This window comes from Microtus pennsylvanicus, chromosome 4, assembly GCF_037038515.1.
Source record: "Microtus pennsylvanicus isolate mMicPen1 chromosome 4, mMicPen1.hap1, whole genome shotgun sequence".
NCBI lineage: Eukaryota > Metazoa > Chordata > Mammalia > Rodentia > Cricetidae > Microtus > Microtus pennsylvanicus.
In genome coordinates, this window is record NC_134582.1 from 56455059 (window position 1) to 56475177 (window position 20119).

General features: G+C 42.0%; 1 protein-coding gene across 11 annotated transcripts in view; it reads right to left on the bottom strand.

Annotated features, from left to right (window-relative positions):
- Positions 1-20119, bottom strand: part of Fhod3 (formin homology 2 domain containing 3) — a 424496-nt gene that overhangs the window by 80141 nt on the left and 324236 nt on the right. For all 11 annotated transcript variants that reach the window (XM_075969157.1, XM_075969155.1, XM_075969156.1 and 8 more), the window contains one exon: positions 17900-18004. In XM_075969157.1, the coding sequence (XP_075825272.1) occupies positions 17900-18004 (105 nt within the window). The remainder of the gene's footprint in view (positions 1-17899; positions 18005-20119) is intronic.

The following is a 20119-nucleotide window of genomic DNA, read 5'->3' on the forward strand; positions in this document are numbered from 1 at the left end:
ATTTGATTCTCTTAAGCTAATCCATATCTAAATCACCACCTCAGATGGGATTTTCAGGGAACTTTACAAATGAGTCTAAAATCTTTGCAGAGGATCTGAGACTATTGTTCTTACTATTATTGTTATTATTAATTTGAATAAAACAAAGCAGAGCTTTGTCTCATGAAATGCTAAAACCCATTCACAAACCACAGTGGCCAGATGTGAATGTGATCTTGATTCATAAGTGAAATGGATTCATGGAAGAAGGTCACTGCCTAGCACACAGACACACACACACAGACACACACACATACTACTAGTTCATACACGCACGTCAACACACATCAGTAGGGGCACTGATAGGCCCTGTACAAATGGTGTCAGTCACAGAATTCAGGGAGCCTTTCCTCATACCAAACATGGGGAAAAAATTCTAAACAGTTAAGCCAAAAGTGAACCGTATATGAAATCAACCTATGCTATGTAGAGTGCTACAAAACATGCCTTCCTCCTGTAGTAGAAGCGGTGTGACCACACCATTCCTCCCAGGGACACAGCACCTGCCGACTCATGCTTTGGTCTTCGCAGGAGTCCTCTGAGCTGAGGTAAATGCTGCCCTCACCATCTAGGCTACTGTCACTCACATCCCTGCTTGTCTGGGTGATGGTGTTTTCCTGAGCTTCATGCTTGCTGAAGATCCCTGGAACATTCCTCCTGGAACTTTGCACTGTCACCAGGGATCCAGAAATCTCCCGCATGCTAATTAGCAATAAGGAATATCTTCCTCTATCTCTTTCTGATATTTGACCACAGGGATTTGGTTTTGTTTGTTTGTTTGTTTGTTTTTGAGAGGAAAGAGAAACTTGAAGGACATTATTTTTCTCATAGGAATTGAACATTTCAATTACACTAATGTCAGCAATACAGGACTGGTTCCAGAAAGAAATGAAATGATAGACTTGAGAGTGAGAAAGAGTTTCTTTCTTTTTTTCTTTTTTAGATTTATTTATTTATTATGTACACAGTGTTCAGCCTCCATGTATGCCTGCAGGCCAGAAGAGGGCACCAGATCTCAATACAGATGGTTGTGAGCAACCATGTGGTTGCTGGGAATTGAACTCAGGACCTCCAGAAGAGCAGTCAGTGCTCTTAACCTCTGAGCCATCTCTCCAGCTCCAAGAAAGATTTTCTTAGGTTTGGAAAAGAGCAGGTCCTTTAGCTCCACGCTGTGGAATACATCCCTTCTTTCCCAGTAAAAAAGCATTCTGCCCAACAAGCTGATACAGCCAGTTCAATCATGACTTGAGTGGTTTGGGATGCCTCTTAGCTCCTAGCGAACAGACTTAGACCTGGGCTGAGTGAACACAACACAGATGATCTGACCTGAAGTGGAGATGGAGGGCTCTCTGTCATCAGTCATCTTTCCCTTTTGATGATGAATTGGCACCTTGTTGATCTAAGAATCTGCAGACAGACTAAACATGAGATTGGAAGTCTTTCTAAAGACAAAGCTGAGGCAAACGGGAGAGAGGAATGCTAGCTTCAGATTTTAAAACAGTTGAGAATCATTCACGATAGTCTCAGTCTGCCAGCTAGCCTGCAGCTGCTGGGCCAAGCGATGGCCCTAAGCTCAGGATCCAGCAGCTTAGTCTTGTTTGTTCGTTGCACAGTGAATTCAAATGGACACACAGCATCTTCTAGAGACAGACCTCAAGTGGTACAGCTTGGTACAGCTGGGGCTAACAGAGCTAAAAGTGTAAGACCTCAGAAAGGTGTATTACACAATAAACCCAAGAATAAAGGAATATTGGGTTCCCAACAAGGCAAGATTTGTGATATACTGATTAAAAATGCTAATTTAGGAAAAGAAAGGACACACACACACAAAGTCATGTGAATAGTCCTTGTAACTAAAGCTTATAGACCCAAGGAAGCACACACAATAGGTGTAAGAGCCCAGTCAAAAGTGTAAATTGGCAATGCAGAAAACTAATTAGTGAACTTGAACAAACAATGACATCAATAAAAGCAACACACTAAAATTCCAAGAAAAAGAAGAATCCACAGAACACTAATAATGCTTGGAAAACCACTCAACATGTAACTGGAGTGATCATAAGAAAGGAGAGATCAAATTTTTTTTTAGAGAAATAGACATTGAAAAGTTTCCCAAATACTGAGAACTATAAACCACTATGCATAGAAATTTCATTAATCCCCACATACAAGAAATATCAAGAATACCATAGCAATTCATATCAAACTCAAATTGAAAAAAAATCAATGACAAAAAGATAATCTTAAAAACAGAGAAAACAGATGCACTGCACAAAGAACAACAGTAAACATGGCAAATTATTGTCAAAATTGATGGGAAAGAGATGAAATTCAAAGAAGAAATGTAGAAAAAAGAGATGAAAAGCAAACAGAGAACTTCATCAATAATTCTTTTGGGGAGCATGGAGGACAGTCATACTTTATTTAAACTAGAAAATGTATTTTGTTTACATTGCACCAAGAATTATCTAGTTTATATGGGTTTGTAGAAGTAGCAAATTCCTATGGAAACACAAGTTGAAATAGCTATCTGAAAATACATGCAATACACTAAAAAGAAAACCCCCCTTCCTCAGGAACTCTTTGTCCCAAATGTGCAGTTCTGAATACATCCCGAGGAAGTTACAAGGAGTTTGTAAAGGTCAAACACATTATTCTTTTCATAGCGGAACTCACAGAAGCCAGAGCCGCCACTGCAGCGTCTAACAGCCTGCAGATTTACGCAATGTTTCTGTTAGTGTTTATAAAAATGTAAATATTTTGTAATTGACATTTTAAGTTGCCCTTTAGACTAATATATTTTTCTATACAGAGCTATAAAACTACAAAACTTAATGTTTTATTTCTTCCTTTATTAGGCATTTTAGTCATTTTATTATATATTTTTAGATTGTTGAATATGTTTTTAGACATGGAAATGGCTAGCAATTTTTGGTATTTAATATGCCATGGATTTCTATAAATGCTTCTAAGACAAGGTAAGGAGAGATGACATGATATATTTTACTGCCCTTTTAATCAAGCCTCTTGGTTACCAATTCACATTAGTTAAAATCGGAGATATGTACAGCCAATATTATCCTAAATGGAGAAAAACTCAAATCAATCTTATTAAAGTCAGAAGTGAGGCAGAGCTGTCCACTACCTCCACTCCTTTTTCAAAACAGTTCTGGAAACACTAACTGGAGAAATAAGGCAAGAGAAGGAAATGAAAGAGACACAAAAAGAATAGACAAAGTCAAATTATCCTTATTTGCAGATGATATTATACAAAAATTTACAGAATATACAGAAAACACTCAGAAACATTCAACAATTTCAGCAAAGAATCAGGGCACAAAAATCAACTTTAGAAATCAGTAGTCTTCTATCCAACAAAAAACACACTAAGAAAGAGATCATGGAAGCACTCCTATTTACAATAGCACTGAAGACAATCAATTGTCTTGAATAAACCTAACCAAGGATATGAAAGATCTCTATAATAAAAACTTCAAACATTTGAAGAAACAGTGTTGTGGAATAATCTTTTTTTATACCATGAAGTATCTTTGCCAAGGCACCTTCTCATCAATTTAATTAAAAGCTAAACAATCACTAGCTAGGTAGGAGGAATAGGAGGGACAGTCAGACACAGAGAACTCTGGGAAGAAGAAAGGTGAGGTTGCCAGGAGACACAGGGATAACAAGAGAGGTTGGAAGACAGATAAAGTGTTGAGTCATGTGGCAATACATAGATTGATAAAAATGGGTTAAGTTGTAAGAGTGATTTAGTAATAAGCCTAAGCTATGGTTAAGCTTTTACAATTAATAACAAGTCTCTGTGTCATTCATTTGGGAGCTTGCAAGCGGGACAGAAAGTTCCGCCTACAAAAGAGATAGACACTAGAAAATGGAAAGGCATCCTTGTTCATGGATTTGTAGAAATAATGTTGTGAAATTGACCATTCTACCAAAAGCAATTTATAGAATCGTGACAATGACCAACATGGCAAGACTTGGATAAAAGTACAATAAGCGGCACTCATATCATCAATGGCAATCAACAGCTGTCTAATTGGACTTGAGGCACACTCAACAGGAGGAAAGTCACACCGGATACTAGAAATCTAGCAGCTTCCAATGAAAGGTCATGGGCCTTAAAAAAGAATCTACTATTACCACTCTGCTAGACAAGCATAATCCCATCCTACATCCTAAATCTTCTCCTTATATCCACAGATGATGTAAGGATATATAGTTACCTTCTCTTAGCAAAGAAGTCTGACAAATGGAGACCATCACAGAAAACTACAACTGGACACAATGCAGAGAGCAACGGATCTCAGAGAGTCCAGCCCAATTGGGCACAAGCACATCTCAGTTCCTGTATCTGTGGTTCAGGGAAAATCTCCAAAATGGGGGTGGGAATGCTGTAAGCACAAGAACACTGGGAAGTCGGCTGTGAACTAGTCTCTCTCAGAAATGGCCACATAAATAAGATGGGAACAATGGCAATATTAATGGACACATAAACATGTAAAGAGGAAAGCTCGGGGCCCCACCCCAGATAAAGAACTAGAGACAGCTAATGACTACTGGGAGAAGCAGAATTAGCCTTTCCCAGGGATGAACCCCCTTACTGGTTGCCAAAGGCAACTATACATACAGAAAAAAAATGGACCCAGCAGGTTTTATTTATATGTAATTGTACATGCACACATACATATATATGTTCTATATATGTATGCAATAAGAAGAAGAAGAAAAAGAGGCTATCAACGTGAGAGTTGAGGAGAGGAATGGAAAGTGGTTCAAGTGGGCATTGCTTGGAGGGGCTGTAGAGAGGAAGGAAATGGGAAAGTGATAATATTCTATTTGACTTTTAAAAAATTTAAAAAATATTTTTGAGCTTGATAAAATGTATAAGCCTCTAGCCAGAAAGATAATGAAAAAGGACATAAAACAACAGTACCAAGCACGGAGAGATGACATCACTGTAACACATATAGCTACTGAAGGAACAAGAGGCAACTATAGACAAGTGTGAGGAAACAAGTTCCGGAGCTAACGCCAAGAACATGCTGCTGCCCTCCACTGTCACGACCACAGCGACCCCGAGGACACCCGCTGTCCAGAAGACTGCCACTGGTCCTGGTGTCTTCTTCAGCAGGCTACACACTTGGTTTCTGTGCAGTACTGAGCTTCCAGGCCATGGGTGGGAATCAGAGGATTCACGCAGGGAGGTTGGTCCCCCAAGGAGTCTCAGGTTACCTGACTGGCTCATGAGAAGGCACAGGGCCATTCCTTCAGGCCCTGCTGTCCTCAGGCTTCAGCCATCTGCTGGCTGCTGTTGCTGGCCCTGACCTTAGCACTGAGCAAATCTTGCCCGTTTTCTCCTCCCTTCTGACTTTCCAGCCTTCTGTCCAAAACCCTGAGTTCTCCAGCACAAAAGGAGGCCAGTCCTCTCTTGTCATGGCTCCAGGTCCCCCTTGCACAGCTTCATGACTCCACTATTCTGGCAGCTTCCAGAAGCACTGACTGCCACAAGCTGTCTGGCAGGTTGGCTGACAGACTGATGTCCACCCTGCCCATCCCTGTCTCCCACTTGGGGTCAATGCTCCCTCTGTTCTCTCATCTCTGAACACCAGATTCACTCCATGCCATCCCCCAGTCTCACATCCTGTCCAGCTCTTCTAGACCATGGTTTAAAGAAAGGTATAGACTCATCCCATCTCCTCAGCTCCTCTAGACTGTCTGCCCCTTGCCTCCAACCCTCACTAGTAAAGCAATGAAAATTTTATCTTATGTTGGCAGCTAGCTCAATTTCCCATACTCCTTGAAGGGTATCCCCCTGAAAGAAGGCTTTCCCCACTTGCATGGCCTATTCTCCCTCTCTCTCACCTTTCCTTCCTTCCTTCCTTTCTTCCTTCCTTTCCTTCCTTCCCTTCTTTCCTCCCTCCCTCCCCCCTTCCTTCCTTCCTTCCTTCATTCCTTTCTTTCTTTCTTTCTTTCTTTCTTTCTTTCTTTCTTTCTTTCTTTCTTTCTTTCTTTCATGTGTGTATGATATATATGTGTATAGGTATGCAAGCCCATATAGTTTTAAGGTCAATGTAATTTCTCTCTCTCTCTCTCTCTCTCTCTCTCTCTCTCTCTCTCTCTCTCTCTCTCTCTCTCTCTCTGTGTGTGTGTGTGTGTGTGTGTGTGTGTGTATTCAAAGTACTGGCACTGAACCTAGGGCCTCATGCAGGTGAGACTAGCTCTCTACCACTAAGCTATACCACCAATCTTAGATGTTCCATCTTTTCCTGGCTCTTCTATGAAGGCTCATTTTCTTCATAATAGTTATGACAATGGAAACTATATTTGGTGACTTTTTTTTCTGTACATACATATGTAAGCCATAGGAAGCTAAGGACTGGGTGTGATTCCAGCAATGCTGCATTAGCATGCCCAAGCACAAGGCACACACACGGTTGCTATATGCAAACCATGGGTCTTTAGGACTAGTGTCCCCTGTACACCGCATGTCCAAAAGCAAGCCAGAAGCACAGGAGCCTCTATTATAAGACAACACTTAGTTACTTCTCATTGCTGGGCGTGGAGGGAATGGTGGGGAAAGCGGAAGTGTACAGTACTAAAGAACTGGGAGTGCACTTTCTCAACAGGAAACTGTAATCTGTAATCTTTGCATGATGCCAGTGGAAAACAGGGACAACTGAGAGTTATTTGTCCCACCACAAGAGCATACCAGACAGAGGGAGTGCACACAAGGCTTTCACCAGAGTACTTGGTTGCGTCTCAGCCCTGTGGAGACCCGACTTCATCTATAATTTCTCTGGTGAGAGATACTTGACCCTTCTAGTCACCATCCTCACGTAAGCCTCTATGTTATGTAAGCCATGTTCTCATTTGCAAACAGCATTATAATATGGCTACTTAAGGTTACTGGGCACATCATCTATAGATGAGGGAGTGTTGTGGGAGCTGTGGGCCTGCTTTTCGTCCCACCCGGCTCCCGCATGGCTAGCTTTACACCAGAAATAACAACACACAAACTGTATTCATTTAAACACTGCTTGGCCCATTAGCTCTAGCCCTTACTGGCTAATTCTGATATCCCCATCAACCCATCTCTAATAAACTGTGTAGGAAGGAAAGGGAGGAAAACTATGCACTGTCCACAGGAAGAAAACAGGAAGAGAGGTTTCAAGCAGTCCATGTACTTGTTATTTGGCAAAGGTATAGGAAGAGGACAGTGAGCTGGTTGTTTGATGGGAAAGCACGGCTTGTGGCTAACGGTCACCTAGCAGGAAGGACATGGAACGGGCAGAAAAGAGTACTGTTGGAGTGGGAAGCCCTGAAGACAGAAGACCAAGAACACAGGGCAGCATGAAACGCTCCCAGCAAGCACACACTTGGAAAGTCACATGAACACCGGGTTCTCTGGGCTACAGTCCTACTTAAAATTGTCTCCATGTCTTCAACAAAGTGAGCATCTTTACTGCATAGTTTTTTAATATACTTATTTATTTATTATGTATACAATATTCTGTCTATGAGTATGCCTGAAGGCCAGAAGAGGGCGCCAGACCTCATTACAGATGGTTGTGAGCGACCATGTGGTTGCTGGGAATTGAACTCAGGACCTTTGGAAGAGCAGGCAATGGTCTTAACCACTGAGCTATCTCTCCAGCGCCCTCACTGCAAGGTTTTACAGGTCCAACATGTTTAGCTTTAGACCACAGGAGTTAAATGAGTCCTGGTTTAGAAGACAAGGGATAAATGTGTAAGTCTTAAGTGCCAAAAGCTGAAATAGAGGGATAAGAGTATATATCCACAATATGTTCAATGTGAACAACTCAGGGGCATTATATGGGACAAATGTAATTTTCTTTGGTCTTGGAATATAAAAAGAATCACATAAGGAGAGAGGAGAGAAGATACATTGAGTTTAAAAGATGAGTCCCTGAGCCAGGCGATGGTGGCACACGCCTTTAATCCCAGCACTCGGGAGGCAGAGGCAGGCGGATCTCTGTGAGTTCGAGGCCAGCCTGGTCTACAAGAGCTAGTGCCAGGACAGGCACCAAAGCCACAGAGAAACCCTGTCTCGAAAAACCAAAAAAAAAAAAAAAAGAGGAGCCCCTGGACATCCTGGTTTGTTCTTTGAACAATTTCCTTGGGACTGAACTACAGTAAGGATGTGCATACAAATAGCAACACGGTTGGAAGATCCGTGCAGAATTCAGATGGGAGAGCTCCCACCTGCAAACTTAATCACACAGGACCTGCCACTAGCCAGCAAGGGGGCAGTCAGGGTTTCCAAGAAGGAAAAGCTACCCACTCAGAGCTGTAGTTCATAAAGGAAAGGACATAGCCTACTGCAGTATCCAATTCCCTGCATGATTTAGTTCTTGAACTTGAGCAGTAATGGTGATGAGCCAGACCCCACACATGTGCAAGAACAAAAACCCCTAGTATCTGCTGAAGACAGGCATTATTGAGTAGTTCAGGGACTGGTGAAGAACCCCAGGACTCTAGAGCACACAGTCACTATGTGATGTCACCAGACCCTACATAAACATACTCCACCAATGGAACCTGCTTTCCTCCTCTTGTGCACTCTGGATGGAATGCAGTGGATTAATTAGGACCACATTTTGCTTTCCAGAGACTCTTATTGCTTGTAATGAGATTGCTATCAAGACCTAGTGGCATGCAGGCAGGAATCCCACAGCACAAAGAACAGACAGCTTCTATAACTGAAGGGCAGAGCTTTCACTACATGTGGCCATTGACTTCTTTTTGTCAGGGTGACATGAGGTGTCATCATGAAGAAAGCTAATCGATCCTCTTTACACTACACTCCATGCTATTTGGAGTTTTCCTCAGCAATGTTTAGTTTAGTGGGTTTTTTTTTCTTTATCTAAGTTGATCAAACAATCGAATTTTTTAAAATGCTCCATTGGAGAGTAGAAATCTCAACTCCACTGACACAATTAAAAACAACAACAAAAAATTCTAAGCAGATCAAGTGATAGAACACAGCCAGCAAGTATTTGGGACTCAGGCAATCTCAGAGATCACATCTCTGTTAGACGCTGAGACTTGAAACCCCAGGCAAGGAGGACATTGAGACACATGTTGATACTAGCAAGGTCAGCACAAGAAATCATCTTAAAGAAGATGGGGAGGGAAGACACCAGTAATGGGGACCACACAGAACAGATGTCCATCTGGAGAAGGCCAGTAGGGTGAGGAAGACACCAGTAATGGGGACCACACAGGACAGATGTCCATCTGGAGAAGGCCAGTAGGGTGAGGAAGACACCAGTGCCAGCAAGTTACACAGAGGACAAAAGACACAAGCATACCTAACAGGAGAACACAGGGAGAGCAGCAGCAACTAGCACTGAAGGACGTACATAAACGTAGAGATGGCCACAAGGACAGGAGGTCACTGTACAGCTGGAGCAGATGGGTTTTCAAGAGGGTCAGTGGAAGCAAGAGTTCATTAAGGGGCTTGGGCTGGAAGCAGAAGCTACTGCTTAGGCCAGCTTCCTGGTCCCCGTATCCCCAAATATTACTGTCCCCTTTATTTCAACGCTGCCAATCACCACTCCAAGCTTTCAAAACAATGATGTATAGTCGTGTTTCAGTTACAAACACTGGCAGGAAGGGGGAGCCCCTGATAGCCTAGAGTGACTGCTTCCAGAAGATGGGAGCCATTCCTCAGAAAGGGGTCTGGACACATCAATGCATCAACAAACCTGCCGTCCTTCCTATTGGTTAAGACAAATATGGTATTGGAACAAGGAGAAAAACATAAGATTCTTCCTCTGCCAGAGTAATTTCCAGGCAGGTAAAGTATTTAGATGTGAAAAATGTAGAGACAGCAATGTTACAAGGAACCACAGAGAAACCGCTTTCTTCAATAGAAACACAAAACACAAAAGACAGGAAGAATAGATGTCCATTACATTTATCTGGTAAGGTTGAAATGTGTCTACCTGTTCAACTGTTAACTTGACAGAATCTAGAATCCTAGGAGATAAACCTACGGGTATGTCTGTGATGGAGTTTCTATGTTCATTTAATAAACATGAGGAGACCTACCCTAAGTGTGGAAGTAAGATCCCATTGGCTGGAGCCCTAGATTGGAAAAAAAAGGAGAAAATGAGCAGGTTACCTGCATTCACCACTCTCTGCTTCTTGATTACAGAAGCAGCATGGCTAGCTGCCTCTTGTATATGCAGCCAGGCTTCCTTATAATGATGGACCGTCTTCTCCAATGGGGGAACCATAGTAAATACTTCCTCAAACTAATACACCAACAACTTCATAAATAGAATTTAAAGGATCTCACTGTCGCAACTCATCATGTAGAGAGCATGAGGACAATGAGCCAAAAGTAGAAAAGGAAAGAGAAAACATTCAACACAATGCAAGTAAGAAAAGTGCAAGTCACAGATTTACTTACGTACAACTACACAGTCAGAGGGTTACCTCTTGACAAAGAGATGGAAAACTAGGCTCTCACCACTATATTGAAAACCGAAATTGATATAGTCTTTATGGATCACAGTGCCAAAAAAAGTCATCAAAATTTAAAAACTATCACTTTTTTTTTTGATACAAGATCTCATGTAGCCCAAGATGGCCTACAATTCACTATGTAGCTAAGGATAATCTTTAATTCAAAATCCTCCTGCCTCTGCCTCCTGAAGTGCTGAGCATACAGCACTATTTTGATTTACTAAACCCATTTGTGGGGAGTATATTAGGATCCGTCAGATAATGGCATATGTGCAACACGACATGTTCTAGGAACCGCCCTCACTACCTCACATATATCAGCAACAGACTGGGTGCATTACTATGGGTGGGCTGGGATGAAGCAGCACACGGAGAAAAACAGTGAGGCAAGCTGTTAAAAAGAGTGCTTCAGCTCCAATACTGCTATGGAAAGAGAACCAAGACAGCATCACCAAGAGAAAAAGGAAGACAAGGGAAAGCTTGGGTTAATACCTGTCTAAATGATCTAGAACGCTGGTGTCATTATAATAGATGTGTGCTGGTCCCAGAGGTATCCACATTGAGTCACTAGGATTGTCCCTTTTCAAAAACAGGAGGCAGTGCCACCACCACATCCTCCCTCCCTGTATACAACTTAACATTTTATACATTGTAAAGTCCATAGGAATTTTAAATAGCTTCTCTTGTGTTATATTCTCGTAGCTCCACTTCTGAGATCATATATTCAAGAGTTATCTAAAAAGATATCTGCATGCCCATGCTCATCAGGGCATTGCAGACAGCAGTAATATACGAGTAGAAGTCACATGTTCAGCAAAAGAGCAGTGGGTGAGGAAGTGTCAGATGAAAACTTAATGGGAAAGCATTTAAAAAGAAGAAATATTGCTATCTATAATATACATAGGTGGAGTTTGTACTAAGTTTATTAAGTCATCCATAAAGACAACATACAACATACCACATGGCTCTTCTATCTATCTATCTATCTATCTATCTATCTATCTATCTATCTATCTATCTATCTGTCATGCAATACTAGAGATTGAATCTAGGGCCTCTCACATGGTAGGTAAGCATTTTATTACTGAGCTATGTCCCCAAGCCTGCATAATCCCTCTGGTATGAGACATCTAAGACATCAAAGATGTAGATAAAGACTAGAACAGGGGTTACAAGAACGGGGGAGAGGAGGATGGGAAATTACTGCTGAATGGGTGTACAGTGACAGCTATACAGATAAGTAAGAGACACACTATAACAGCTAAGATGCTACTACCTGGCAGGGTGGCTCTCACGTGGTCACCACAATGTGCCACACCCCGTGTACCTTACTCCCCCTTCTAACTGCCTAGTGGATGCCATTACTGATTTATCTTCCCCCAGGAAGAGGAAAAAGCTCGGCAGGGACAACCCTAGAAGCCAGGCCATTCTGAGCAAGGTTTCTGAACACTGTGCTAGAAGGCAGATAGGCAACTCCTGCTTATGATAAGCAATCAGCGGTACTAGCTCTAGCAGGAAGACAGAATTAGTGCTAACCATACACAAGGGGTCTGGGGTTCATCTCAGCCATGTCCACAGGAAGTCCCTCCTAAAATCTGGCCCAGGATCCTCCAAGGTCCTCCTCCTAGGCAGTTCTGCCCAGGCCTCACTAAAAGTAAGCTCTCTAGTCTAAGCACAAGGACTGATTGTCTTAAGTTACCTTTAGCCCCTTGTGTCCACTCACTCAGCTAGCTCAGTCTAATCGCTACCCAGCTGCCTTCTACCGCCATTTCTGAAGAGGCCCAGCACCACAAGGAGGGAATGGACATGTGTTCTGCCTCTCTCTAGGCCGATGGCCCCAAACTTCCCTGTGCTGTAGTTAGCGCTCATTTGTCTCCTTGGAATACTTGAGATGAATGGTTCAAATATTCCTTTAATTTTGTTGTCTTTCAGAAAGAAAATATTTAGACCTTCTCTGCTCAAAAAGCACATTTTCCAAATTGGGGCTTTTTCAAAGTCTGATTTCATTACACACTTGCGTCCTAAAGCCTTGAGGATATTGTAAACAGTTCCAGCTTTCTCGTTTTGTTTTGGCACAATCTAAATTCCAATTTCATGAAAATTAGTGCTCTGCTCTCTGTTTCTAGAAGACTGCTTTAAACGATTCTGTCACTGAATGAGAGATGGATTTACCTGAATATCCTTGTATTGGTCTGATTGTATAAAGTTTTCATCAGAATTTCTTTTCGGGGTCAATATATCTGTGATGGCTAATCTTGATTGTCAAATTGACTAGATCTGGAACTAACTAAAATATAAGCATGTGGGCACACCTGTGAGGAATTTTTCTAGAGTGGACTGTGAGGTGTGAAGATGTACCCTAAATCCAGACGATTCAAAGTGGGAAAATGAACCCTAAATCCAGATCATGAGATCAGAAAAGCCACTGTAACTCGGCCATAGTTGGTGGCCGTCAACATAAAAGGACATGGCAGAAGATTTTTCTTTTGTCTGCTTGCCCTCACTCTTGTTGGCAAGTTCACCTATCCTGCTGCTAAGGCATTACTTTACTGGCATTAGCATCTATTTCTTTTAGATGTCAGCACAGACTGGAAACAAGTCTCACGGATAATTACTAGACTCCTAGCCTTCTAGTCAGGAGACAGCCTTTGTCCCACTAACCAGACCACAACCTGTAACTCATGCCCATAAAACTCTTCTTAGTATATAAATTTATTCTATCAGTTGTGTTCCTCTAGAACCCTGATTAATACAAAGTAATGCCAAGTTTTATTGACATCCAACACATTAACAGGCCTAAACAAGCCTGAGGAATGGAAAACTAAGCTCATGATGATGCCCATTTTTTCCTAGGACTTTGAAAATTCAATCTCATTTCCAAATCAAGACTATGGGAGTTCTAAAGTTACAGACTTGTGCAGGGTTCAGGCATTACGTTTACTAGTTGAGGTGTGGAGGTGATTGCTAACAAAAGGTACACATCTCTCCTTGCAAATCCATGCCTATTGTTCATAAGAAGCATCCTGAGATGCTTCTTTTCACTCTAAGCATACATGTATATATTTCAGTAATGAATCTTAAAAATTATATTGAGTATGTATCTCAGTAAAAATAGATATATGTCTCAATAGAGCAAAAAATAGTGATAGATGTTCAATTGCATTATAAATAATATACAAAGAATTCAGCTTTCAAGCAATAAACTTCATAAAATGTCCATTATTGTGAGTGTAATTGATGCAATACACTCAGGCAACAGCAGAAAAATGTGACTTGTGATCCAGGGCTCCACTGCATCCATCTGCCTTCTGTCTGTCTGTCTGTCTGTCTAGTTATCTAGCATCTATTTACATTTATCTACCTATTATCTAACTACCTGCCATCCATCCATCCATTCATCCTACATTCCTACTATATACCCACCTACCTGTCATCTACCTATATATCTATTTCTACCTATCTGCCTATCAGTTATCATCTTTTGATTATATTTACATCTATATAACATTCACCTGTCTTTCCATTTATCTATCATTTATCTTCTATAGCATATGAGTCTATCAATCTATCTGTCATCTATTTCTCTATCATTACAGGCACAAAATAACAAGCTAGCAAGGTTAGAACAAGTAGTAATCAGGCTCACTGGATTCCTGGCACAATGAAACTGAGCTTTTGTTATTTCATGGTATCATCACACGATTTTCAAACCCTCATAGGAAGGACATCCAGAAAGGATATGCAAATATAAAGAAAAGTATAAGCTCTAGAAAGCTAGTCTAGCCAGTGGACAGTGGCCAAGGTGACCAAATTCCTATGGCAATAGCATGCCATGAAAGAGAACAGGAGCCTAGAAAGTGGAATGGGTTAATTTAAGATGTAAGAGTTAGTTAATAAGAAGCCTAAGCTATTGATTAAGGAGTGTTGCAATTGAAACAGTTTCTGTGTGATTATTCGGGTCTGGGTGAATGGAATGAATGAGCAGCCAAGGGGCCGCACATGCTTTTACATCTGCATATATAGTACATGTGACCACACCCAAAGTGGGCCAGTATCTTAAAGGTTATTGGCTGAAGGAGTTCCCACAGCAATGAGTGGTGATTCGCTGGATTCTTTAGCCAGTGTTTACCCTGCTTCTACCATGGATAGACCCGGGTACTATGGAGGACATAATGGCAGAACCTGGTTTAGTCCCAAAAGGGCTGGTTACCTAGTAGGGTAGTTTGAAAGAAAATGACCCTCAAAGGAGATGGCACTGTTAGGAGGTCTGGCCTTGTTGGAGGAAGTATGTCACCATGGAGGCAGACTTTGAGGTCTCATGTATGCTCAAGCAACACCCAGTGAGATAGGCCACTTTCTGTCACCTACTAGTTAAGACGTTAGAATCCTCAGCTCCTTCTCCAGTATGTCTGCCTGCATGCTCCCTCGCTTCCCACCATAATAATGGACTAAAGCTCTGAAATGTGAGCAAGCCAGTAAGCAGCAACCCTCTATGACCTCTGCATCAGTTCCTGTCTCCAGAATACTGCCCTGTTTGAATTCCTGTCCTGACTTACTTCAGGGATGAACAGTAATGTGAAAGTATAAGCTAAATAAACCCTTTTCTCCCCAGCTTGCTTTTTGGTCATTGTGTTTCATCGTAGCAATAGAAACCCTAAGCCATCTAGCAAACATGAGACTTGTAATGCCAGGCATACTCCAACATTCCTCACTGTGCATCCTAACCCTGTATCTGGTATGACAAGGATCACTCCATGGTAACAACACCAAGTGACCTCACCTAATCCCAAGGGGACTGGAACCTATGCTAAAGACAGTATCCTTAACTGACTTCCCTATTACCAAGTCCTGACTTTGCTTAAGAATCTCGAATTCAGAGCCGGGCGGTGGTGGCGCACGCCTTTAACCCCAGCACTTGGGAGGCAGAGGCAGGCGGATCTCTGTGAGTTCGAGGCCAGCCTGGTCTACAAGAGCTAGTTCCAGGACAGGAACCAAAAGCTACAGAGAAACCCTGTCTCGAAAAATACAAAAAAAAAAAAAAAAAAAAGAATCTCGAATTCAGGGTCACTGTTGGCTGTGAAATCTGAGAGTTTAATATGGGTTCATTAGTTTTGTGTGCCAGGGGTATCTGATCCTTACTCTATTGGTGGAGGAATGCATGCATTTATTTTGCATGACACTGTGATACAAGGTTGTCACCTATAAAATTCATATATAAGAAAAAGAATCAAGTTACAACACACCCACACATGCTCACCTCTCTCTCTCTCTCTCTCTCTCTCTCTCTCTCTCTCTCTCTCTCTCTCTCTCTCTGTCTCTCTCTCTCTCCACACACACACACACACACACAAACACACACACACACCTCTTAATCTATTAAATACGTTTACAATTTTGTGTTGGGATATATTCATGATGTTTGAGTTGGATACCCCTGAGAGACAAACTCCACTGGACACCTTTTCTCCCTGTAACTATAAGATTTTGTTTGTTCCACACCCCAGTCAAACCTTGTGTGGTGGTTTGAAAGAAAACGGCCCCCAAAGGGAATGGCACCATTAGGAGGTGTGGTCTTGCTGGGGAAAGCATGTCACTGTGCAGGCAGGCTTTAAGGTCTCTTTTGCTCAAGCTTCCTTCAGGGTAACAGTCAGTTGACTTCCTGTTGCCTGCAAGATGCAGAACTCACAGTTTCAGCACCACGTCTGCCTGCATGCCACTGCATGCCACCATGCTCCCTGTCATGATGATAATGGACTGAACCTCTGAAACTGTAAGTGAGCCACCACAATTAAATGTTTTCTTTATAAGAGTTGCCATGGTCATGGTGTCTCTTCACAGCAATAAGTACCTTAACTAAGACACCTAGCTCCAGAGATGCTTAGTAAAACACTTCCACGTACGCAAAAGAGAATATGAATGTGAAATACTGGTCCTATTTAAAAACAATGGTTGAGGCAAGTGATCTCTGTAGTCACCCATGTTTAGATTCCCAGTGATATGCCCCCATCCTTTCCCTACCCCCTCTGCTGGCTGCAGACAATGGCTTCTTGCATCTGTGTGGTCAATATTCTTTCCTCACCAAAATCACCCTTTAAGGGAAAGGGTTGGTGCAATCAGCATTTCACCCCCAGGGGGTGAGTAGTATCCTAGAGAGTGAGCTGGAAATCTAAAGGCCTTCTCCAACTCCTGCACTCTTGCCATTAAGGGTAACTGCTTTTAATTGCTCTAAAATTACAGGTCTTACCTTTCCCTTGTAAACACATCCTTGCATAACCACTGGCTTCCAGGAGTAATAATCAGCAAGGAGTTCTGGTGGTCTAATGCACTTGTCAAGTTACATTCCTTCCACGCACCCATACAATTCTATTCTCTTTGGGTAGGTCTTAAACTAATTGCATAGCACCTCGGTGGGCCCACTTCCTTCTGATCTACATAGATTTACTCATTCGAAGATAAAACATTGTCTCTCATACAAATTGCAGAGCTCACGTAATATTCAGAATCATCTTTAAAGGGCAAATCAAGACATCTAGACTTGCATACTTTAGAAGAAATGTTTATACTTTTTTGTTTTCATTTTTATGTGCATGAGTGGTTTGTCTGTGTGCATGCATGTGTACCGCATGCATTCTTGGTGCCCACAGAGGACAGAGGACGGTGTTGGATCCCCTGGGCCTGGTATTACAGACAATTGTGAGTCACCATTTGGATGCTGGGAATCAAACCCAGGTCCTCTGGAAGAGAAGCCAGTGATCTCAATGGCTGAGCCATCTCTCCAGCCCCAGAAGAAACGTTTATAATATCTATGGGAAGTATATGGGAGCTAGCATAATAATAAGAACAAATCATCTTCTCAAATGAAATACTTGCTTAGTAAGTAGTGTGACTGTCAGATCTTCTAAAGGAAAATTCTTCAGAATATACCTTTTACTTACGTTTTTTTTTAGACCTTTCTTTGTTTTCCTTTGTTTTTATATTTTATTATTTATTCATTTGTTTTGGGGTTTTTGTTTGTTTATTTTGAGAGAGGGTGGCTTCTCTGTGTAACCCTGGTTATCTTGGAACTTGCTCTATAGAGCAGGCTAGCTGCAAACAGAGATCAGGCGCTTCTGTCTCCAGAGTGCTGGGTCACAGGTGTGCAACACCACTCCTGGCTCTTTATTTTGTGATAGGGTTTCACATAGCCCAGGCTGTCATCAGATTCACTATATAGCTGAGCATGACTTTGAACTCTGGGTTTCTCCTGCACTAACCTACCAAGTGCTAGGATTACAGGCAGACATGAGCACCACTGGCCTCCTCTGACCGCTCAGGGTAACTGATTTTCACCATGCCCCAGACTCACCTGGCCTCCTGTGGGGATGAGAAGGATGATGCAGATGATGGGGACACACTTGGTCCAGATGAGGGGCCAGCGGAGTGGAAAGAGTTGTTGCTGAAGTTGCTGTATCTAAAAGCACAGAGGTTTAGATTGGAGACAAAAAAAAAAAAGACAAAAGAAGTGATTTTTTTTCTAAATATAAGATTTAGAATACCATCTAGCTTTTGGCAAGAAAAATATTTCTGAAGATTCTACTGCAAAGCATGATTATTTAAAGGTACAGAGACTTACTAAGTACTGAATTTTGATGAGTCTTCATTAAAAATGTTCCCCAAACTCCAAAACCTACTGGGTAGGAAGATTCATAACAAAGGGTTTCAGAAGAACCAGCATGTCTCCTATTACTTTATAAATGCACATTAAAATTAATTGTGGACATAAATCAAGAACCCGAACTGTGTTGATCTGTACTATGGTAATCTTTCTCTCTACTTATGATGACACAATTATAATACCATCGAAGACCTGTGGAAATGTTTGCCTGACTAAAGAAACAGCTTATTATCGTACATTCTGCTGCAGGTCGTTTCGAATCTATCGTGTTCCTCTCCTTTCACCCCATGGCCAGTCTGTCGCCAGGCCTTCTGGACTAGCCTACGCTAAGAGATGAAGGCATCCAGACTTCATCCAACACTTATCCCAACTGAAACCTGCAGTGGTTACAATACAATGAACTTTGATCTTCTCCCAGCCATCTCTATTAAACAGACATCAGGATTTGTAGAATCCGGGAGCTTCCCGTGTGCAGAAATATCCTTCAGCAGTTTCTTCTGTGTAGGTGTAGTCACTGAGGGTGGCTCCCAGGGAACAGATCACCACCTGACGCCTCATATAGAGCTGGCATTCACGTAAGGCAGCATCTACCCCTGCATGTCACAGGTGAGGCCAACTCATTCCTTAAACTGTTTAGGGACACTGCATTAGGATGTGTGGGACCCCAAGGGTCACCGTGATGAACATTCACAAAGGTCTTGGACATGAGAAGTGCAGGCTGAACTCCCGTCAGCAGAGACTTGTGAGAAGCGACTGGAGATTTCCCACAAGATATTAGCACCAGAAAAACCACTTTAGCATTTCTAACATTTACATGAAAAAATAACACATAGGAAAATGCTCAATGGTGCATTATTTAGCTCATGGTGATAGCTCAACCAGGTATGAGATAGAACAGCCAAGGAAGCATGGCTTCTTATTCGTTGACGTATCATTGATTCTGCAACCATAAAAGCTGACCAATTTTGTAACTGGCATCATGGGAAATGTTGATAAATGAGCTAGATGGAAACACCAAGACACAGTTGAGTCACATTGTGTAAAAAATACTCTAAAACGTAAAAATAAATTTTAAAAAGTATGTTCATTCTCTATCTACTTCTAAAAAGTGGGAGATGGGTACAAAATTTCAAGTTTTAATAATAAATTGCGACAACAGAAAATATTCATATCCCCCCACTCTAATTCTAGGTTCCTAACTCTGGCAGCTTGGCCATCGCTTCATCAATCTGTGTGTTCACATGTCAGGTGTAAGCAGAAATGCACCTTCTCCACTAAGACTCAGACCACAAGGCTGGCCAGTGTCCTTTTCTGTTACTAAGTCACTTTCATGGTCCTTGGTTCTGAGGACTTGATCCCCTTTCTCCAACCCCTCTCAGGTCACACTGAGATGGAACATGGGGCTTTACAGATGAATACTCTAACACAGAGCTGTATTTTCTGTTTTTCATTTCTTATTCTGAGACAAGATCTTCATATGTTTCCAAGGCTGACCTTGAACTCATGTAGAGCCCAAACTGGCCTTGAACCTGTGATTCTCTGGAATAGCTGGGGTTGCAGGATTTTCTTTTTTCTTTAAAAATTATCATTCCCTATGTCTAATATGTTAATTCATTCTCCAGATCAGCACTGGATTAATTTTTCAGAGGGAGTCACAAACCACAGGCTATGGAGAAGGCAGAGAAGCAAAGAATGAAGTTAAAGACAGGGCATTAATTGATGCCCCAGAAAGGGATGCAGAAAAAAATGACGAGAACCGAGTAGAGCCGGGTGCTGCCACAACACAGGCGCCCAGCTTGGCTGTCCCAGCTGCCTGGACACTGGCTTGCTACTCATGCCACTGAAACTCACCCTCAAACTACTTGTGGACATCCTGCTGAATGTTTTCATGGGATCATGTTGCTGAAATTC